This window comes from Geospiza fortis, unplaced genomic scaffold, assembly GCF_000277835.1.
Source record: "Geospiza fortis unplaced genomic scaffold, GeoFor_1.0 scaffold75, whole genome shotgun sequence".
In the NCBI taxonomy this organism is placed as follows: Eukaryota; Metazoa; Chordata; class Aves; order Passeriformes; family Thraupidae; genus Geospiza; species Geospiza fortis.
Window position 1 is genome coordinate 1,417,675 of NW_005054360.1, and position 23,836 is coordinate 1,441,510.

The 23,836-nt window shown below is 38.8% G+C and overlaps 2 protein-coding genes across 5 annotated transcripts in view; one reads left to right on the forward strand and one right to left on the reverse strand.

Annotated features, from left to right (window-relative positions):
- The window catches only part of ACBD5 (acyl-CoA binding domain containing 5), a 29,018-nt gene extending 23,989 nt beyond the window's left edge, over positions 1 to 5,029 (forward strand). For 2 of the 4 annotated variants that reach the window (XM_031059337.1, XM_005423879.3), the window contains one exon: positions 3,048 to 5,029. In XM_031059337.1, coding sequence (XP_030915197.1) covers positions 3,048 to 3,060 — 13 coding nt within the window. In that variant the 3' untranslated portion in view covers positions 3,061 to 5,029. The remainder of the gene's footprint in view (positions 1 to 3,047) is intronic. The other 2 variants (XM_031059338.1, XM_031059339.1) reach the window with 1 other exon arrangement.
- A 2,305-nt stretch (positions 5,030 to 7,334) lies between these two features.
- On the reverse strand, positions 7,335 to 23,184 carry MASTL (microtubule associated serine/threonine kinase like). The gene is made up of 11 exons (XM_031059346.1): positions 23,051 to 23,184; positions 21,385 to 21,524; positions 20,568 to 20,656; positions 19,157 to 19,263; positions 18,716 to 18,851; positions 17,951 to 18,123; positions 15,551 to 16,777; positions 14,621 to 14,759; positions 10,930 to 11,043; positions 10,738 to 10,839; positions 7,335 to 9,292 (listed from the first exon to the last, which is right to left on the reverse strand). The coding sequence occupies exons 1-11, from the start codon at positions 23,168 to 23,170 to the stop codon at positions 9,135 to 9,137; spliced, it is 2,505 nt and encodes an 834-aa protein (XP_030915206.1). The 5' UTR covers positions 23,171 to 23,184; the 3' UTR covers positions 7,335 to 9,134.
- Between the last annotated feature and the right edge of the window lie 652 nt (positions 23,185 to 23,836).

A 23,836-nucleotide genomic window follows, 5' to 3' on the forward strand; every position in this document is an offset into this window, starting at 1 on the left:
CCATGAGAACTTTTTTTCCTATCACGTCCTTTATAGATGTGCCTATAATTTCCTTTATAGAGTGCTATCTGTCACCTATATTTAACATTTACTAGCACCTTACTATGATATTTTTGTAACATCTACCTTGACTTCCTTCAGCTGAAGGGCAGTTGTACTCTGATTTTGCCTTTTCTCAACTCTCTAAGCATCAGATCAAGTGAGTGTTCTCTAGTTACTGTCTGCTTACTTCAGCCTCACACTTGGTTCTGTTAGCTTAGTATGCTCTTGGCTTTTACATCTTTTTCCTCTGTCAGACTGCAGAGAGTTTGCACGTGTGTGGATCTTAGGAGAATTAGCTGAATTTGCTTTAGCTTTTTAATGTTTGCTAGTTTTCATGGTACAGTTTTCTCTCCTGTGGTAAATCACAGAAACACAGGGTGGCTGAGGTTGAAGGAAGGCTCTGCAGGTTATCTGGTCCAACATCCTTGCTCAGCCAGGGACACTTCAAAGCTGGCTGCCCAGGACTGTGTACAGGGAGCTTTTGATTGTCTCCAAGGAGGGAAATTCCACCACCTCCCTGGGCAGCCTGTGCCAGTGTTTCCTCAGAAATGCTCCAGATCTTTGATCATCTTCGTGGCCCTTTGTTGGACTCTCTCCAGTTTGTCCGTGTCTCTCATGTAGCCTGAAGCAGAGCACTCCTGGCGTGGCCTCTCCAGTGCTGAACAGAGAGGAAGGATCACCTCCCTCACTCTAAAGGGATAATGCAGGAAGGGATAATGTTGCAAGGGAAGCTTGTAACACCACTGGCCTTTGTTGCAAGGGCACGTTGCTGGCTCATGTTCAACGTGGTGTCCACCAGGATGCCCAGATCCTTTTCTGCCAAGCTGCCTCCCAGCTGGCACATACTGATGCCTGGAGTAGTTTCTCCAGTGCTGGACTAAGCACTTCCCCCTGTTGTATTTCATAAGGTTCCTGTCAGCCCATTTTTCCAGCCGGCTGTAGTCCCTCTGGATGGCAGCACCACCCTCTGGCATATCAGCCACTCCCAGTTTTGTGAAATTTGCAGCTTTGGTGAGGGTGCGCTCTGCACTCTGCCTGTCATCCAGGCCATTGCTAAGGGTGTTAAACAGGATTGGCCTCAGTATTGACCCCTGGCATTCACCACTAATTACTGGCCTCCAAGTACACTCCTGTCAGTGATCATTGCTCTTTGGGCCCAGCCCATGGCTTTGTAAACAGTACAGCACCACAAAGGCTGCAAATCTGCCAGGGAGCTCCCCTGGCTCAGAGCTGTCAGCAGCAGCATCGGTGTTGCTGCACTGTCTGATGAAACCAGAGATTACAGTACTGAGGCTTTCAGGCAGTTATGCACATTTTGCTCATTCTTTGCACCAGCAAAGGGAAACTTCCCCTTGTCAGCAAGGACAAAGTTGGAGTGTTTTAAATCTATTTCTTTTAAGTATTTTACTTGAAGCTTCTATGAACTTCAGTGTTCTGCTAATTGCTCTTGCATGGCTGTGTTTTCTCCCTCACTGAACAGTGTGCTGTTCTTGAAAATCTTCTTTGATCATTTATTCTGACCTCTGTAGCACCCTCAATCCAACCACAGATTCAGACAGAAATCAGTTTTTAGAAAAGCACCCTTCCCAGCAATTTTTCTAGTATATTGTTCTAGTAATTCAGTGCTTTGATGAATGAACACATTCATTGCTTTTAGTTTGGATTTGACTAGCTTCAGTTTGCATCCATTGGATTTTCCTCTATCTTTATGCAGCTGACAAAGAGCCTGTAATGTGTTTTCCATGGTTACATTTTGCTATCACCAGGTCATCTCATAATCTCTTGCTTAAACAAAACAAATGGAGCAACTGGAATCTCATTTTAAAATTGTTTTCCAGTCTTAGAATGATTCTTGTGGTTCATTGTCAAATGCTTCAGTTTTTCAACATTCTTTTTGAGTTTTGGACACCAGGATTTGTACCAGTGGTAATACCAGTGTCAGTGTGAAACACAGAGATTGCATAGCCCCATGTTTTGTTTACTCCTTCATGTATTGTTTTGAGATGAACTTCAATAACAGAAACAACTCAAGAACTGTCTGTGCTCTTGAGCTTTTCTCTCTGTTTCTGAAGTCAGAATTTAAGGACTATGTGCTTCTGCAGCACATTTCTATCTGGAGTTCTATCTCCTTTAACAATGTGTAGGAAGCTGATCAAGTACACTCAGTGAGAAAACAGAATTACAAAATGAGTCCTTCTCTCCTGTCCCGTGGCCAATTTCAGCTTGTGCTCTTAGGCAAGGTGTGTGAGCTCTTAGGCAATAACTGTTCTCAGTGCCTGCATTGACCCTATCTGTGTACTTTTAGCTTTAAATTACGTGAAGTGTCCCTGCATCAGAAACCACAAGTCTCTGCTACCATGCAAAGTTCTTTTGTTCTGCAGCTGTGGAGCCTTGACTTCTAAACTCCTCTGCACAGTGCAGCAAATCCCTGTACCTGGTGGAGGGACAGCCTTCTGTAAGCAAGAGCTTTGTGTTTAGCTCTTGTCCCTGGGCAGGGGTAGCTCAGCTCCATCCCAGCACCTCTTAACCTGTCCCCTGTTCCTTTATGGGGAACTTAATGCTGAAAATCTGGGTACTTGTACTGGAGCCTTCACCAAGAAAGCTTGAAAACCTGAATCCTAACGTTTCTATCCTAAGATAGAAATATATTTTCATAATAGTAAAAGTTGTCTAGGTTCAGCTCATGATTTTAGAACCCTCTAATTTTAAGTTTTATGGAGTCATGGGGAAAACAGCTCTTAAGTGTTGCTCTGCTGAGCCAGCACACCACTGACCAAGGGTCAGGGATTCTTCTGTGGAATTCCATCTGCAGTTCCAAATCCTTTGTGAATTTTCTACTCCTTGGTGTAAGAGGGTAAATTTTCAGGTGTCTTGAAGCCCTGTTGTGTTTTATTGGAATGGAAACCTTTCACACGTAACCTTAATTGATTTGTTTGTTTAGACAAATGAAAAATCATCTCATATATGAAGGTACATTAAACTAATTTATTTGTTTTCTCTTCTAGAAAACTGAACTGAGAATTCATGACTGTTTAACGACTTCTAGGAGAAGATGGCCCTGGAAAGCAAAGGAAGTCTGAATTCTTATAGAATCTCAGAATTTGGGATGATCTTCCTTATGTTACAGTAATATTTTCTACTACCTTTGAGCTAAATGTTTAAGGACTAATATTATTGAAACTTGAATGATTCACAGCTCCTAGGTAACAAATAAATTGAATAATTCCATCCTCAACACCATATGAACAATAATTATTTTGGAATGTGCTTGTGGATGGGCCTTCAGTAATTACTGGCCTGCTGATGTCAGTTGATAAAGAGAATAACATCTCTGTAAAAGAATAAATGAAAAATATGTTAAACTGTCACTTTAACATTGAAATAATTTTACAATCTCAAGATCCCTGCCTGTTTTTCCACAGCATTACGTATTACCAGGTGAAAGCTCTAAAAAAGTATAAATTCAATACGTTGTAAGCTGTTGGAAAAATACAATAGAGCTCTGAGGAATTCAACTTGTTATTTTTGCTGCTAAACTAGTGTGGGGCAATTTCCATATAAATTGGTCAGAAATGAAGTTGAATCCTTCACTTATTCTGTAAAATTGTAAAGAAGATTTTGGAATTTGTATATATCCTGAAAGTTAGAGCCATTAATAACAGGGAGACTGTCAAATATGAGTTTGGAAACAGCATGTGGTACAAGGGATCCATGTAAAGAGGCTGCACCTTATCTTTTTAACTTTCATAACTGTTGTTGAGAACAGCTTATTTTAACTGAAATGCATAGTTTAGGCACGAGGTGCTTTAAAATGAAATGAAAACTAGCTCACTAAGTCTAGCTTTAAGCTTTTAAAAAGCTCAGTGCACTGTAAGTTTTCTGTTGGTAGTTAAATTAAAGTAAGATTTAATGTATTGTGGATTTTCCCCAAGTTACATCATGAAACATATCACTTCTGGTATGTCTTTCTTATCCTTCTACTTCTTCTCAGAAAAAAACCTTTTCAGCTAATTTTGGAGCTGATCTTTTTCTTTTCCCCACAGAATATTTATTAACCCATATACAGATAGAGGTACAACCTTGTGAAGTTTGTTTGACAAAAGCATGCTTTACACTTAATTTTAAAAGAAATTAATATATAAGTTGTATAAATATCTGGAAAATGCAAATGCACTAAAATTAGATTTGACAGAAAACTTACAGTTTGCTATGAAGAATTATAACACAACATAATCCATGGTCAAGCTCTAAATCTTCAAAAATTTCACCATTATTGATGTGCTTTCATTTTCCACCAGGACTACATCCTACAAATAATTTTTAAGGAAAGTTTTTTTGGTCCTTCCTGAAAATATTTTATAGTTTGGAAAACATTTTTCATATAAGCTATACTGTATAAAAATGTAATCACAGAATTTAATGTTGGTTTTACCAGAGAAATTTTAATCTTGTTTTTTAGTTATGTGAAAATTTTTTTTAGTTACTTTTCCCCTCTTCTGATTTTCTTACTGTAAAGCTGAATTAAAAAAATAAAATGGCTGTAACCTCTTTGAAGACTGTTGTAAAAAGCAGATGGTTTCATGTGCCAGAGATGAGTTTTGGCATGAGATGTACTGAAAACTCAGGTTTGAACAAAGCTTATCCTGGAAGTTCTGCTGGGACCTGAAGCCATTGTGCCTGAGCTTAAAATTCCTAAAGTGACTGATTTCTCACTATAAGGGATAGAAATCATACAGGAAGGACACTCAAGCTTGAAGGTCACATGAATCCCCAGCCTCCTGAAGCAGCATGTCTTCTGCCAGGACAAACCACCCTGGAGTGCCTCCCACAGCTTGTGTCACCTGTAGGGCTCGAGCTCTTAGAGATGGGACAGACATTCCCAAAGGTACGTAATTGTTAACCTCTCCCTGAAATAAATGTAGGCTTTTACTATCCTTGTTATTTATTCATATTTCAATAAATCAATCCCTTAATATTTTGTATTTTATCTTGGACTTAATATTTCCTAAATGCTGTACACTAGATGCTGTGTTTACAAGAGCCTGCTGGCTGTATCATGGAGAATCAGTCACAACCTGAAAGTTGTAATACAAACCAACATCACTCGAGTAACAATTCACTTATAACTCACAACTGGGCCCATCTTAAACTCACCATAATTTGAACAGGTTCCTAGTTGGCAGGTATTTCAGCTTAAAGGTAAGGAAAACTGGTGGTTTTGGTTTTTTATCATTTGCCCAGGTGCAAAGAGACACAGCTTTGATGTGGAGGCAGTAGCATAAGCAGATGGCTGGAGCTCAGAGCTGGGATACACAGCTTCAGCCTGTGCTCTCTGCAGGAGGGCTGGGAGCCTAAAAAATTCTGCACAGCACTGGAAGGGCCAGACCCAGTCCCAAACTGCACTTGTGAAGCAAACATCAGTCTGGTTTCCTGCAGCAAACCAGGCTTCACCTGAAGCTTGCTCTGTATCAAAGCAGATTAGACACTCCATCCCCTCAGAGCTGCTCAGCTGAGAGCACAGAAGCAGAGCCAGATCTAAGTGTGTGCCTGCTCAGCGGAGAGCACAGAAGGTCTAAGTGTGTGTCTGCTCAGCGGAGAGCACAGAAGCAGAGCCAGGTCTAAGTGTGTGCCTGCTCAGCTGAGAGCACAGAAGCAGGGCCAGGTCTAAGTGTGTGCCTGGTGCAGCTGTTCCATCCTCAGGGCTCTGCTGCTTCTGTGCTGGGGCTGTGGCAACACAGCAGGTGCTGAGGAGATGGAGCCACCATCCTTTCTTGACTCATGTGAGTTATGCAGAGGAGGAGACTCACACCCTGCAGGCGTTACCACTCAGGCCTCTGCTCTCCTGCCATTTCAGTACACAAATGTAGCTGCTACTAAAGCTTCCAGGCAGGGCCTAGCACGTTATGAGCAAACTGAAGGGCATACAGACCTGTACTGAAAGTAATAGATATTTCCTTACTTAAAATCACTGCCTTTGCTGAGGTAGTGGGAAGCACTCAGGGTTTGTGTAAAAATCCATCTGCCACACTCCCAGCAGAGGTAAAAGTAACACAGTAAAAGAAAAACAAGACACAGAAGCAGCAGCAGCACAACTGCACTATTTTATTTTATATATTTACACAAAAGTAAAGTGAATTTTTGAAGCATGAATTTTGAAGTAAGTGCAAAGTGAACTCTTGGAGAATGAAGTAGAGAGGAAAATCATGCATTTTATTGCCAGAGTAAGCATGTGGTAAACCTAATCATGCTGAAACTGGAATCTCTGAGCTCAACAACAAATGGCAGCACTTCAGCACCTTGGTCCCCAGACACTGCCCCATGTGTAGGTGTGCCGAACAGCACATAAGGGCTGGGAATAACCATCCAAAACTGCTGCTTCTGTGTAACCAAGTACAACACTGATCTTGCCAGTAGTTTTCAGATGTAATGGCTGATAAACTGTCTCCCAAGATAACCTGGAAGCTGCAGAGTTTATGGGTAGGTTGTGCACATGAAGTTTAGGCCTTCAGGGAGCACCATGTAACAGCTGCAGGACTTGCCAAGTGGTACTCTACAGCTTCAAAGGATCAGAAACTTTTGCCAGCCTACACTGTTATTTGTAGATCTTTACTAATAAGAACCACTAGATCTCTTCCAGCTACTACATTATACCTTTTGAACTTTTACCTGTAGTATTTCAAATCAAGCAACAAGTGGGATAAAACCAGTGGGATTGAGTTAACAAGGAATTCCATGTTGAACAATAAAGCTAGGATTCACCTTTTTACAAAAGATAAAAGCCCCACCAATCAAAACACCCCACAACATCACAAATCTCAACAATCAACGTCTGACATTTAACTCCATGTTTGCTATAACCTGGATAAATGCAAGATAATTAAGAGAACAGGATATTGCAATATTTTCAGGGCTAATTGTGTGAAATTTAAATTTTGGATAGCAGTGTAGTGATAACTTTATATTAAACATTCAGATTTGTCAATTGGCCAATTTACTGTTTTTGTATTAATCAATTGGTTTTGTATTAATTCTATGTTTTTGCATTAATCAACTGGTAGAAACATCACAATTTTCTTTTAGGATAAGATTTTTATAGAAGCTTTACAAGAAGCCCTTGTAGATGATTAAGAACTATTTCAAGGGGTTAAAGAAGACTATACCAGTGCAACAAGTTTCTTCCACCTTGATGGGAATGTGTTATACTGACAAATGGGAACAGGTATAACCATTTGTAAAGCACTGAAGACACAGAGTTGTTGTGGTGTTCAGTTTCTTATTTCTTTGACATGTAATCATAGTTAATTCTTTTAAGATTTATTTTTTAAACTAGATTACTAGAAATGGAAGAATAAATTGCATAAAAACCCAGTGATTAAGGTACCCTCCTACCCCAGCTTATACATTCTAACACTACACAGGAAAACCACCGAAGAACTTCTCATCACTTTCAGAGAATGTTGTCTATGAATACTGCTTCAGTACTGCATTCATTTGCACCTTTTCCATCATGCAACAATTGCAGTGTGACTGAACAATTTAGAAGTTCTCTGAAACTGCAGTCCTTAGCAAAGGGAGTGAAATTCACTGTGTTTTACAACTTGCCAAGACTCTGTTTCACAAAATTGAGTTTTCACAACAAGAACTGGGATTAGTCATTCTGAGCTATTAAAAATCAGCTCTCTTTAGGTCTTTCTAGGAAACTTCCTTTTTCTTCACCATTCCCATTCCTTTCCCAGCAACCTGAGGGGACAGCAGAAAGCCTGGCAGACTCTGTTTGCTCAGAATTCCATCAATAAATATTGTCTTGTAGGAAGCAGGGTAATGAAGGGACAACTCACTACTGCTACAAAAAGAGTCAGTTCATGAAACCAAAAGGCACTTGGCAAAAATCACTGGCAAAATGCTTGGCTTCTGGCACATGGCCCTTGGCTGGTAACACCATCTAGCACAAATGATCTTTATCTAACATGTATTAACCTGAAAAATTAAAATCTTCTTTAAGTTAGAGATACATATACAAGAAAAATACCGAAGACTGTTTAAACAGAATTATCTACAAATAAATCTCTAAAACCTAGCAGACACAAGATTTGTATTGCATTTAAAGATAAATTTAAATATACTTCCCCCTAATTTAGGTTTATACAGAACATACACTTCTATTTTATATTCTAGTCAAAATCCAAGCTCTGGCTGTGAGTTTACAAAACAGTCTGTTAGCCTACAATATATTACAGCCTTTAATACTTGGCAGCTTCAGTATGAATTCTGCTTGCTAGAAAACAAAAAATCATCTGTCACTTGTCATCTGACACAAGGGAGCACACACACACACTGGGCATTTTCTACATAAAACCAGTAACTGCTAAAATGTGTGTTCAGTCCAGCTTCCTACAACTCAAGTGGCTACAACACAACAACTTAAGCAAAGCATTTATTCAACAGACTTGCCCCAAGTATCCTCTCCCTGCCCCATTTCTCTAGGACAGGATAGTCTCCTGCCAGTCTCATGTGTCACTTGTAGCCAAATTAACTTGGGATTAACTGTTGTATTTTCCCAGTCCTTCTAGGGAATAGGACAAACAGAAGACAAGACATTGCAATGCTGCATTAAGATTTCAATTTTCCATCTTGAATAGGAATGACCAGTTTTGCACAGTGGATATATATTCACACTGTTCAGACAGGACTGCTCCCAAACCAGCTTGCCACCACACTGAAACACCAATAGTTAAGTTATTAATTAGATACAATTCCAATTCCTTTATATCCTTTCTCTATTATGTTTAGCTGGGAAATAACACCACATTTTCTAACTGGAATAATTAATTACTATTAAAAAGCCCCATTATTGCCAAGAGTTATTAGGTCCAAGAAACACAATGCTCTGGCCTCTCAGTAAGGTGCAGGACATAACAAGTAGCACAAAGGCACTTGATACCAGTTTCATACAGTAGTTTCACTAAAGAATAAAAATAGGCTGGTAACTTGAAACACTAAATTCAGCGAGGAAACTTAGTCAAGACCAAACTAGGGTTACAAGACAACCTGTAAGTGTGCAAAACCATGGAGAATGTCCACTTCTCTTGATGCTATAAGCTAAATCCAGACACAGTCAGGTGCTGAGCATTGTTTCTAGCATCAAAGTAAGAGGTGTCAGTCTCATCATCAGGCTGAGGTATAAATGGCATCGTCTGGTTCTGGAGATTATCCCAGTCCACCCCATGAAAGAGGGGGTGATGCTTCAGTTCTGAAACAGAAGTTCACATCAGCATTAGAAACTTCCTTATGTCCAAGCCCCACAGTCACTTTGTTCCCTCATCTGTAACTGTCAGTAGATTTGCTCTATATTCCTTCTCTAGAAGTTCACAGAAGTGCAAATTGCAACTGGGCTTTGATTACCCCCAACTTTAGTAGGACCAAACTGTTGGCAGGACAAGTAGCTGTCACCCTCATCCAGGGAACCTGTTCCATACAGTTCCACTGAGCCAAAAGCAGCTTGAAAGCTGCTCTTACCCAGAAAGACTGAATTTAGAGAAGCACAGCACTACAACAACATAACTGGGATTTCCCAGTACTAAAGGCTTCATGCTGTAGGGAGAGCACAAATTTGGGAGAGGGGAGAGAAGATGACAGTGATGGAAACTTAGGTGCAACAAGAAAAACTTAATGGTTGTCCTGAAAACTACTCATCCAACTTCACTTCAGTGGACACAGAGGCCAGATACAGTTGTAAATCTTGACAAAGAATGAATTTCAAAGAAGTTCAGATAGGAAGAAACCATTATGTCACCTATTTTAAAATTCTGCCCTTGACAGGCAATTTAGATTTCACTCTAAAATCCAGAAACAAAGACAATAACTTGTGCTTAACTAAAACACCTTCAAATTGCTTTTTGGGAACTATCAAAGCCACAGAATTGTCTGCTGACATATTAATCTTCATTAATAATCTTGTACCTTTGCTATTTTAATTTGGCTTGATTTCAGCTTCTAGCATTTAGTCTCTTTATGTGTAAGCCTCTCCATAGTAATTTCCTTCTCTAGTGAATTCCTGAATAGTTCTCATAAGATTTCTTTCTCTATTTCCAAAATATCTCACACTAAATTTCTTTCCATTATCAACTTTCTTTTTAAAAAAACCATAGTCACTGTTAACAATAGGAAATGTTTAAGCCCTCCTACAAGGGAAAAAAAAAGTTGACTTTGTACAGTATATATTTGTCCAACTTTGTATTCTCCTATGCATTCAGCAAAGACAGGCTGATTCCTAAGAAAAAACTACCCTCTCTGAATTAACTGTTTCTTGTAGGAGGCTTCTCTCCCAAAATATCATCTTTTAATCAAGATTCCCAATGTCATTTAGGTTAAAAATTCCAAATACCCATTTGATAAGAGAGAACTTTGGTACATCAGATGTCTAACACTAAAAATGCATAGCAGAACAGCAGTAAAGGAAAACAGAAGTTCAATTAAAAGAATTAAATACCAACAAAACAATCCAGCCCCAGAATTACTTTGTTCAGAAAGGAAAAACCCCACAAGAAATACAGAAAATATCAAAACTTTTTAAGTGCTGTGGTGCTATACATGGAACCTAGTGAAGCACTGAAGTTTATTAGCCTAAGTTTCAGGAGGAGGAGATCACCACTTAAAAACCTGCAATTGGTTGCAAAGAACAATTTTAATACCAACCCTTCAGTCCAGCTCTCTTAGTAGTGTCAATTGTTAGAAGAAGATCTATTGCATTCTGGGCATTATCAGACAGCTTTTCTTCACCCTCAGGCCAGGGAATATCTAGAGACAAAGACATAGTTGAGTTGGTAACTCAAACTATAAAACAAATATTGGAAATACATACTTGCCCTGATTACTGAAACAGATTACCTCTTTTCAAAATATTTTGGAAGACCTGTGTTGGTGTTTCATCGTTAAAAGGTGGAATTCCAGTTAGAAACTCAAACAGACAAACTCCAAGAGCCCACCAGTCTACAGCAGAACCTGGTAAAATAAATCCACATAATTACACTACAGAAATAATACTTGCAAAGACTTTGAGATTAGCAGAAGCTGAAGAGTGTTTAAGTTCTGCAAATTTCTTGAAAATTATGAAGAGACAAGTTATATTTAATATTCATGCAGATTAAAAATATATTAAAAGGTTTTTTAAAGCCACTCTGCTCCTTACCTCATTATAGGTAACATGTCACCTTGGTTTTTTAAGATTTTCTAGGCCTTCCGATATAGACATTCTTGTGGTGAACTTTCTCAGACACTTTCTGTAAACAACTGATTGTTTTGACTTCTTTTATGGAAGAGGAGAAAGTTGATAGACTGATAGTTTAACCAGTGTCATTGGAGAGGTGTCACTGTCACCCTCCAATCCGCCATCACTTTTGGAAAACTATAAATTTTCGAGTCAGAGAATAAACTTCCTCTTTCTTCCTTCACCTGGAGAACCGTAGTGTGCTTGCATTCTTGTGTGTCTGGTAGTGACAGGTAGCACTGGGGTTTACTGATAAAACCAAGAGGGCTCTTAGTAACAATCTAATTATCAACTCCCAGGAACAGAATCCAGGAGCTAACTCCTCCAGGAGATTGTTTTGTGATAAGAAATAGATGCCTCATGACTAGAGCCTGGATGAGTGCTCCATGTTACCTTCTGTGCCCTTCTCTCAGTTATTTAAAAATGCTCCAAAACTTCAGGCCATTGAACTTCATTTTTGTTTGTCTAAATTATGATGAACATCATGAAGACAGCTTGCAGAAACAAGCCAGCACACATGAAGCTGGCATTACTTTCCATTACACTGAACTGACTGGGGCAATGTGTAGTTACTAGCTATCTCTGCTTTGTTACTAGATAGTTCTGGTTTTCCACAATCCAAGGTTTTGTCTTTTTGCCAATCTATCCTATTAATGTACATTGAAACCAGCAGGCAAAGCAATACCAGACAGCGCTGCATGCATCCTAAGCTTCCTGCATCTTCAAGCCATGCCCACTCCACCATATAAAGAATAGATGCCACAGTTGCTGTTAAAAAAAAAACCCCAAACTTGGAAAGATAATAAATCTAATTGTTCTTGGCTTTTTTGGCATAGAAAAAAAACCTAAGACGCCTCCAAGCAAATGAATGTTTGAGCCATTTCACAAAGACTGCTGTGAAGTTTAGAAATGCTGAAAACCAGTGTTAACCAGAAATTTAATACACTTTTAGCATGTCCTAACAGCAGTAAGAGTGCCCACCAAGCTAAGCACATCAAAGCAGTGAGTTCACATCCTCTGTTGTTAAGAGTTCCTGGATGTTCAGTAAAATACTCCCAGCTCCAGTCAAAGTCTAATAAGATCACAACCTGAACAGTGTAATAACCAGGTTTCAGCAGCAATTTTTCCCACACAAAGTCTAACTAAAATTAGATTAACTCCTACCATAAACCTGCAATACAGGACCAAAGGACAGCATGAAGCTGTGCTGGGGAGGTTAAGGTGGGATATTAAGAAAAGTTTTTCCACCCAGAGGGTGGCTAGGCACTGGAACAGGCTCCCCAGGGAAGTGGTCACAGCACCAAGCCTGGCAAGGGCTCAAGAAGTGTTTGCAGGGACATGCTGTGCTCTCAGGGACATGCTGTGACTCTGGGACTGTCCTGGACAGGGACATAAGATGGACTCAATGATCCTTGTGGGTCTCTTCCACTTGGGATATTCTACAATTCTGTGATTTGAAGCAAGAAGCAGTAACACCAGGTCTTGAGCACCTGAACCTTCTTCACCCATAGGCAAAGTAAATCAGACTGACTGCAATGAAGTAAAAAGCAGCAATCAAAAAGTGGCTCTGGGTTTACCTCGTGTTAAACAATTTAAGAATGCTGACTTTCCTTCTGAAGTACATGTTTATATGTGTGATTTCTGATAGCTTAGTCACACTGATATGATGTTTCCTGATTCTGTGAGCATCACACATGTTCATGTGGAGGCATATTGGACATGTCTTTCTATACAGAAACATTGTTCACTCAAACAATGTTCTCAGAAACTGTGATCTGGTTATACTTTGACTGTTCAATTATGCTGAACACTTCAGTTCTGCACAGAATATAGAAAACTCACCAGATACCAGAGTCCCTGCATATGAAAAGACAATGAAGTAAAAATATTACAATTATTGCCCAAAAAACCCCATAACAAATACAAACATTGAATATCAAGTATGATTCTCCAAACACATAGAAATGAAGATTTTTTCCCCCAAGGTAGTATTCCACAATAAGGAAAGATGGCAATGTTAAATCTAAGTTAGAAACAAAAATAAAATAGTTTTGTAACATGGTTAATTTAGGATTAAAACTACATTTACAAGCAGCTCAACATGTGAAATATTTAGTGAGGGAAAATTTGGAGTTCCAAAAACCCTGGCTTCAATGAAGGTAATGGGAGACTTGTAATTTCCTGACACAAACCCCAGACTCTGCAAGTTTTCACTGAAGTCCTGAAAACCCAGTAACCACAGAGAAATCAGCCTGTGATCAAGTTTTACATTGTCTAAGTAGCACTGATTACATTTCCAAAATATTATCCAGTTTTAACATCTGCCATATATCCAGGAATCCTAAATGGAAGTGCAAAACAACAACTACATATGTTTAGCATTTTCAGTTTTTACTGTTAAATCTCTTCAGAGAGTTTTAGTTAATCTATATTAGCAGAATTTTATTGCTCCACAGGATAGTAATAACTACCTCTCAATTAAGGTCTCTCTCTCATGTAATTTTCCCAAGATTTGCAGTTCTACAAAATAGTAGTATACCTTTGGGGTGGAAATAAAATGGAATTGTACATCAACAACTGTATTAGAGATAGATGCATTGCATTTAATTTTTGTTAACGCTTCTTGCAATTTAGTGGAAAACTATTTCAGACATTTTGTTAACCTCGGTGGATCTCAGAATCTGAGACAAAGAAATTTATGCCCTTCAAAGTTGTGCTATTTTAGTATAGTAATTTGAAAACAAACAAACAAACCCAAAAAACCAACCTCCAAAAATTTGAGGTTGGCATGGCTATTACTGCACCTTTATACAGAAGATCCTGTCAGATATCTGGAGTGTTTAATGAGATCACTCAACTCAATAACTGATTTTAAGGCAACTTCATACAATTGTCTGGCTTCACATAACACTTTAATATCAATAAACAGAAGACATTCTAAAAATAATTGAAGGCTTAAGCCTTTCACGCTAAAATTTCCCCTCTCCCATCCCAAAGAATCTTTAAGGGCACTCAGGATAATCAAGTTGTTACTCCTAAGCCACATACGAGTCTCAGGCTGCCAAAGCAGCTTCCAATACTGATTGGCAGCAAGCCTGCTGGTGAACAAGCAAAATCTTTGGTTATGAGAAAACAGTAAAGGAATGGAAGGAGCAGCTGAAGCAAACACAGCCACCCATGATGGCAAAAGCTAAGCACTAGCTATTTTTTAAGAATTCCCAATCTTATTACTTGAAGGGTTTACAGTTCTACAGACATTTAGAAATGTCAAGTGCCACCTTTCAAGTACTGACAGATGCTGGTCTGCCTTACCATGAGGCTGTGTCAAAAGCAGCTCAGGTGCCAGGTAGTCTGGGGTCCCCAGGATGCGTTCACCTTCTACGGGGGCAGCTCCCCTTCGAACACTCTTTGGAGTCCTGTACGGCGTGCCAGCATCCCCCCGATAAGGGGTCTGAAAAATGGGACAAGGACTCAGATGTCAAACAAAACCAGCTCAGAAACTCCCAGCTCCAGGTTTAGTCACAGATGTAATAATTGATACTTAAGTTCAAGCCAAGAACAAGTCACAAAACAGTCCCTGAAAAGCATATGTGAAATGTGCTTCCATTGCTTTATCTCAACAGTCTTGAAGCATAAAGATGCCTACTCTTTGAGAAACTTTTCCTTAAGTTCTTCCTCCAGTGTCACATCAGCAGCTATCACTGTTCACATCAATCTTTGTAATAGGCTTGTAACTGGCACTTGACAGAATACATTACACCATCACTTTTAACAGGATTTAAAAAAAAAGTAGCAGGTACAATGGCAGTTACCAGCAGCTGAACAGCATTCACACAGTCTTGGGAAGAGTGCAGGATAACAAAAAAAAAAACCAAAAAACCAACAACAAAGACTTTCCATTACATTAGGAAACCTATAACTGCTCACAGAAAATACAACACTGCAAGACAAAACAGCACAGGCTTTTAAAAATCAGTTCATTGTAACAGCAAAGATTTCTCAGAGATGGACAGTCAATGCATGTTGAGCCAAAGGCAAACCAGTGAACATAAAGCTACTGCTAAATTCTTACAGATATTATAATTTTGGCCATACAAGTGCAGCAAGTTAAACCCTGACAACAGAGGTCATTCTGCAAACTACCTCAAACTACTTGAGTTTTCCCTAAACTTACCACTGAAATAATTTCAGGTCCCTAATGTCCAATGCATGTACAAAGTCTCTATCTGTGTCCTTACCTACCTGATAGACCTGATATGATCTTCCTTTCTGTAATGGAGTGATAGCTGTTGGGTAAGAGCCACTGCAGGCAGGTGAAAGATCCATTATATCTAAGGAAGCCATGCTGCACGGCTCAGATATATTGGATAGATTGATTGGACTATTATAACTCCGAAAAACAACAGCATTTTTTTTGAAGAGACTCAGTGCTTCCTTCATCTTTTCTGAAGGAGAAGATACTGTGTCAAGGCAAGCGTCTTCCATGTGTTTCTGGTCATTATCCTTTTCCTGATGTACTAGCTTGTAGTCCTGGATTGTATGTGCCTCCTCTCCACACTGTGAGGCATCTCGGGACTCTGGTGATGTTATTAGCACACCTTCAGGTTTTGGTTCCTCAAAGGAGAGGTCTTTAACACTTCTGTCCAAATGTAAAAGCTGCTTTTCTAGATGGCTTTCTGTTACAGACACTTCAGGAAGTAAGTCAGAATCTGCACTGAAGACATCTAAAGGTTTTTCATCATCAGTGACTAAAAAACTTGAGTTCATGTACTCCTTTTCATCATCCTTTCCGCAGTCCGCATCCAGATCACACATAAGATTTTTAGCTACAGTTGGAGTAAGCAATCTTTCTACTGTTTCCTGGTTACTAATAAAACTCTTAACTTCTTCCTTGCTTTCAGAGGTGTCACATAGGCATCCATCATTACAAAGCATTAAGGATTGAATTTCTGTTGTCAAACCTGTCCCTTTGTTTGCAGGAAATTCTGAGATCTGACAGCCACGTTTATATTCTGCATTGCTTTTTTTAACATAGTTAAGTTCCTGACAAGGACTAGTGTCAACTGATTCAAAGCTTCTTTTTACACCTGGCTTTTCAAACATTTCTTCCTCTTTGACAGGCTCATTCTGTCTTGAAAGTGACTGTTGTAATCTGGAAGTCTCCACTGTTTCATAAGTCATGTCTCTTTTATTTACAAAGACTTTTTCTTTCCAAATCTTGTTTTCAGAAATACACTTTCTTACTACTTTCACATCCAGAGTGCTCACAGGAGTATCTGTTATATCCAAACGTTCACTTCCCAGCTTCTGCCTGCTGCCAGACTCATTGCTGGCAATGGGAGAAATGGCAGACTCGAGCTCTTTCCTCTTTAAAACTTCTTTGCTATTTGGCAACATAGCATTTGAAAGGAGAGCTGACCCACTGTTACTGGTTTTGGATGTTGTAGAACAAGGTTCATCTTCACGTTGCTGCAAAAAAGCACATTAAGTTTTGAGTATCAAGAAAAATATGATTACAGCATTACAGAAATATTTAATTTGAAATACTTTATTACAGCCTCCATAATGAAATGCAGATTTGCAAGCATTACTCATTCTAACGACTACTAGTGAAAAACCATACTTCAAAATATAAAAAAATCCAAAACCAGATAAGGCATAAAAGAAGTCAAATTACCAAGTTAAGAACATAAAATAAGCTTACTATAATACAATATAAAATGATATATTTTTAAATGCCAAGGGATGAAAAAATAGAGCAACTGATGTTGTATTTGTGATTTTATTTTAAGATGTTAAGCTACAGAAGTTTTCAGTTTCCAAGAAAGTTCAAAGGAAAGAACCCCATTATAGTACCCTGTGGTATATTACACTTCAGAGATGACAAAAGAAAAATCTGATATTCCTAATGTTTTGACACAATACTAAAACCAAGGCCTAAGAAACAGATAAATACAGAATAATAAATTGTGTTAAATGTTAGTTGTTCTGTATGCTTTAAATAGGAATCAAGGGAAGGAACTACATAGCACAGCAGCATTTTCTTTTAGGTTTGTGTTTGTGCAGAATTTCATTAACACATTAAAATAGGATAAAATATTTTAGGATAAAATATTACCAGCTATAATTGTTGGTGTTAGGTTAGTTGATACAAAACCCTTCAGTAATAAAAGACTTAAACGTTTCAGTTTAATAGCTACTTGAAGTTTGACGTGGATTTTATTGTTTTTCTAAGTTCTGTCTTTTAAATAAATTCTTTCACCCAAAATGCTGAGCAAATAAAGCTATAGGGCCAAGGTCAGCTTCCAAAAAGCCACTGCTCCCAGCAGTGCCCACCTTGTGCAGGATAGGGCTAAACCAGTGATGGTCAGTGAAGCCTTCTCTTTCACTCCTTTGCTGCAGGCTCAGTAGCATTTGCTTCTCCTGTTATATTGCAAAGGACTAATATTTGCTTGACGGAACAGGTTATATCAGTTTGACCCAAAATCCTACTTAACACAAATTACAACCCCTGCTCCATCTACTGTAGGAACGTTTCTCAACACTTGAAATAACTGAGGCAAGCAGAGTAAATAGAAGACATTTGCATACACAAGTACAAACTAATTTTACTTTAGAGTGGGAGGATGGAACAGTCCTGACCTCTACGCCTTTCCCGCACCTGGGGCTGCTCCAGTTTTCTGATTCCACACTGGACAGGTGTGTGTGAGACTGACTACTGACACCGGAGGTACCAAACCTGTTTCTTGACTGAAGCAGAGTGGGAGTTAAACTCCTCGCTGGCATCACAGGTGTTAATTGAGAATTATCCAGATCTTAAGAGAAAAAGAAATTCAAATGTTGATACAAACAGGCAACATATACTGACTGACTTCACAGTATGTTAAGCTTTCACATCAAAGGAAGCTAAGGAAAGCTGTGTTGACAACAATTTCTCTTGTCATCTTTCCTGCATAGTCAATTTACACATTTTTTGAATTAGGAACTTGCCAAGAATGTAAAAGCAGTACAAACATTAGCAGCATAGTTGCCTTCTTTTTCATTTCAGGTTAGAAATGAGAAAGCAGCAAGAGAAGACAATTTAAATGAAAGCATACATTGCTATACTTAACAATTTCCACTGAAAGTATGTCAAGAACTGACACTATTTCCATAAAATGTTAAAGGATGATTTTGAATTCAGGGGTCATGATTTGAAAAAACCCAATCAAACAAAACCACTTTAGAAGATGACATGAGTAGTGTAGGTGAAAACAGGTCATATGTAAAGCTCTGGAGGAACGGTGGAGAGCAAGACACCAATAGAATCACACCTTTTATGAAGTGGGTCCAAACTACTCATATAAAATTAAAAGACCACAACCTTACAACCAGAGTATTCCTCAGCACAAGGCCTGGTGTACTCACGTGTTTTGAACAATTTAGTTGAAAGAGGGGTATTTTCCTTTTGGGCCATAGGTACAGGAGAAACCACTCCCTGCGGACTGTCGGATGTTGGACTCGATTTGTGCCCTGGCACTTTCATTCCTACAGGAGGAGTATACTAACATGCAGAAAGAGAAAGTTAAAAGTTAATGGAATCTGAACAAATTCTCAATCCAGGATTGAGAGTGCAACTTCACCCATTCTTTAAGTTTGCATTGGAGCTTGGCCATGATCATTAAAAAGTCAGCAATTCAAAAGTCCAAGATAATCACATCAGAATTTCAAAGTACACTAAACATATCACAAGTCATTCTACCAGCTGGCAGAAGAGATGCAAGAATAGTCTTATCGTGCCAACTATTGAATTTAAGATAGTAAATAAACTAAAATGAAATACTTCAAAGACAGCGAAAATTTACTTACAAAGCCCAGAGAACTGATAAGAGACAACAATTGTCCTGGAGTACGTGAATAGTCCTGTTTTGGCTTTGCCATTGACGGGGTAGTAAGGATATCTATCATATTTATCTCTACAGAAGAAAAAAACCACAAAAGTCGAATAGATCAGGTTTTCATTTTGATATTAAACAAAGGCAAAGTTGCAGACATTTACTTAAGTTTCATGAAGCCGAAAAAAAAATTGAGTCACATACTCAAAAAATATACAAATGAAGCCACCAAGACCAACTGAAGACTTACCTGTACATTCTTACATAACACAAGGTTTTTTCTTATACATCCATACATTTATACACACAGAAGTTGCAGAAGCCAAATTTCTTTTCCAACACACTATGCAAAAAGCACTACATTTTCTAATTTGATATCAGCTCTGGTTTTTAGGCAGCAGTTCCAGCTTATGGCTTGTGGAATAGGGTACTATATTGGATTCCAAACCTGCCATCACTCCAAAAGACATCTCAAAAAAGCTACACAATAATTTTTCATATGTGAATATTCAAACTTGGATACCTTTTTTTTTCTCACTAGTAGTAAGTAGCTTTAAAGCTTTCATATAATGTTCAACTAGACACAACAATAACCTGTCCCATTAGAATATCATTTAAAGCAGTATATCATAAAAAATACAGAATACCTAGGATTTTCCTTTATATTCTTAAAGCCATGAATCAAACTCCATAGACATCTCTGAATTTCAACATTCCTTTAACTATATAAAAAGGACGTACCCTCCAGCAGCTGTTTCAAAAAAACTGGTGCTGTGCAGTGTAAGTTTGGATGATCTGGCTAAGGAGGTACAAACCAGCTCAGAAATTGGTTATTCACCTTAAGATCTGCAGCCTGTGCCAGACAGTCATGACTATTCAGCTATATTTTCTGCTTGAAAAGAGAACATTTACATGCCAAAGCACTGAGCTGATCTTCCCCTTATCCCTCAAACTATTGTCTGGAATGTTCCAGTTAATTTATTTGAAATTAATTTATACAGGACCGAGAGACATGAACTGAAGGCCAGAGTAGTCAGAGAAACAGGAACAAGCCAGAATTATTTATTCACCCATTGAAATCTCCTAGCAGACCTCAGAAAACTTTGAAATCCATATCCCTCCAAAGAAAGGGCTCTAGATCATATTTCATACACCCTTGTCCCAAAGAACAAATATTTTACCTTCTGAAGTGCAATGCTAAGAGCAGACCCCCTACTAGCATGTAGCTAATCAGTACTTACCTATTAGAAATCAGGTATTACTGCAACATTTGCACTTATTTAATTGAAAGGTGCCCTTGACAGGGATGTGAAGTATTCAAGAATATGGAAACATGATGCAGAAATACATTTTAATACAACCAAAGGAATAGAAACAACTCTTACCTCTGTTCAGAGTAACTCTGGAAAGCCCGAAGTCTGTCAACTTTATATGTCCCTGATTAGAAATGAGCATATTGTCTGGCTTCAAATCCCTGAAAATATGAATACAGCTGAAGTCAGCAAAAAGAGCACTGAGCAACACTAAGGAAGCTCACTGGCCAGAAACAGTCAATACAAAGCATTGGTCAGAGGTGTTTAATAGTAACATCCTAGCCAGCAGAAGACTTCAGTTTAAGGAACACATCAAATGAATCAAAGCATTCAATATGGCACAAACATCTCAGGCTTTGTAAAAATCAGCATGCATGTCAAGAGTTGCATATTTTGTGCTTCAGCAGGCTTGACAAGCATCCTTCACAAGTAGCACCATCATAACATTCATTAATGTGCATCTCCTACAGGTGACAAGCAAACCTCGAGCAGGAGTTTTCATGTGTGCTGTCCGCAGCATTGCTGAATGCAAAAAGAGCCCTCCCTCTGGGGGAGCATCAGGGTATTCAGTGTCCCTTTGTCCTACAGGCCCATGTGTGCAGTACCCAGAGGGCTCCTGAACCGCCACAGCTGCTAATCCAGCGCTGGGAAAGAGCTGGCAGGGGAAAGTTGTGTGGGTTTGTGTGCTCAGCACACAGGCACAGATTTGATTTTAGCCATTGTTTCACAGCATTGCTGCAGCGCACATATACAGAAAGAACTTCCAGGAGCACTAGCAAATGAAGTGCCTGAGAATCTGCCACAATGAAAGTGATGGTTATATGTTGGAGTGAAAAAATAGAAACCCCAACCTATCAAATACTTATTTGTAAGAAAAAAAATAATTCACCTGTGGATTATTCCATGCCTATGAAGATAGTCAAGAGCCAATGCTGCTTCAGAAATATACTTAACAGCCATTTCTTCATCAAAATATCCATAAATATGGAGAAGAGATTTGACATCTCCACCAATAAGATACTCCATCACCTGTCAGTCAAGCATTTTAAACTTAAAACACATTTCAAAATTGCAAGTAAAATACAGAATAACTTTCACCCCTAGAAAAATATTTCAAGGAGCAGAAGCAGAGAGAAGTACCTTTGTGCAAACCTAATTTCCCACACAATACTTTTCACTTGGATAAAATAATCAAAGTTTCATGTAACAGCAGACATTAAACATTTTCTTTCTGTAGACCACTTGCTTATTTCATTTGCCTAAATTATTTTTAGAAGCTAACTAAAAAGCTGACTACAGCTTTTGAGAGCTAACTACAGAAAATTTTCTATAAATATTATATATTTCTATGTTGAATATTATGTATTTTAACCTATATTTATATTCCTATATTAATCTATATTTAGCTTAATATTCCATAGTATAGAAAATGAAGTGCAAAGCATTCCTGTTAAACTCCACACCTGAAGCCAAAGACCACCTGTTCTATACAAATTAAGGTATCTCAATACTTTATCTTGCCACCATTTATACAAAGCATTAAATTAAGACCTGAGCTTTGTGAAATAAGTACAAGCTATCAAAAATGCAGTGAGAGTTACTGTGCATTTAAGGCACATGAAAAAGAGTGAAAAAAAACCACACACAACCAGTAGACCATTATGCAGACACATTATGATGGCTCATGTCATACTCAAAACAGAAGTCAGCAGGGCTTCTGAAACTCACTCTTTGATGTCAAGAATGCATTTAAGGGGTTTTGGTCAGGAAATCTCATCAGTACTTACAGTCCAATACACAATATTCTTCCACATATATATATAAAAAACCATATATATATATACACACATATGCAGACATGATTCTAGCATCTCCTTTACAAATCCTACACCCTGAAATCCTCTACTCCATGCATCAGTTCAGAGACTCCAGAAAAAGAAGCCTTTGCTTACACTCAAAATGCATTGTAGGAGTGCACAGCAACCTTGTCTCAGAATTTCATCAAGCTGTTCCCTGTGTGTCCTTACAGCAACCCACACAAATTGTGCCAGACCCTTTGCAGACAGTCTGAATTCTTATGTGGAAGCAGCACATAAACCCATGCACAAGTCCTGCTGTGCTCCACAGCGCTCTGTGTGGACCAGCATTTAGTTTTGCCACTCAGTTATCATCTTGTCATGTAGGCCAACAACTGTAACAAAATTTGAGCACTAGCAATAAGTAAAATAGATTTCCTTTAAGTCAACCATGGAGTATCTTCCAGTCACTTGGCTTCTGCTTGAATAGAATGACTTCTTGTTTTCCCTAAGATTTCTACATATTTCTAAGACAGAGCAGCTGTTAGAATTTCTAAGTTTCTCCTGTAACAGATGGGAACATGAGCAGAAAGAGCCCAAAGGCACCAGAGGAAGAGAAATATTTTACTTGTTCAAGCATTCTGAGAAAGATGTAAAAGTGACTAAGGAACACCATTACAAAAATGTTTTGAGATATCAGTATAGTTCACGCTCAATTTTCAAGACTACCATAAAATGCCACAGCCATTTTTTACTCACTAAATAGATGTTGTTTGCTGACTGAAGTGAGTAGTATAAGTGCACAATGAAAGGACTTTTACTCAGAGCCAGTGCATCTCTCTCTGCCTGCACCTGGTGAACCATATTTTTGTTGATCATGTCTGCTTTTTTCATCACCTGAAAAACAAAACAGAGCACACAAATGATTCAACCTCAAAACACTCATAATAAAACTGCATAGAGATATATAGCTCTGCAGAGCGATGCCTATTTTGTGTGACTGTTTTTATGTTTCCTATTCTTTGTGTACTATATAGATTGTTATTATCCTTTTAATCACAAAGTCAAGTTTGCACAAATAATTGGTAAGCTTCTTACTAACAATCAGCCTAGATTTTAGCTCTTTGTGCAACGACATAGAAAACACAACAGGTTTTTGTTGAATTTTCTTAAAATACTAACTCAGCAAGAAGGGTTTTTATAATTTATTCTCGTATTATCTCTCAGAGGCGGTGCTTTACCCGCCGGCAGGCGCAGCAGCTGAGGGGGCTCAGCTACGGCAGCTGTTTACAGGCGAGAGGCCAGCAGCGCTCTGGCGCTTGGCAAGGTTTCTGCCGTTATTTCCCTTTATTTAAAGTACTTATAAAAGCAGCTGTCGTTATCAGAGGTCCCCTGACCAAACCCTCCAGGCTTCAGGGAGGTGAGAGCGGGGTGTGCCCGAGCAGCGGCCGCTCCCCGAGGACGGCCCGGGGCTCATACCGGGGACGCCGCTCTCCCGCATAGAGCTGCTCGGCAGCAGCGCTGCCACCCCGGCGACGCCTCACC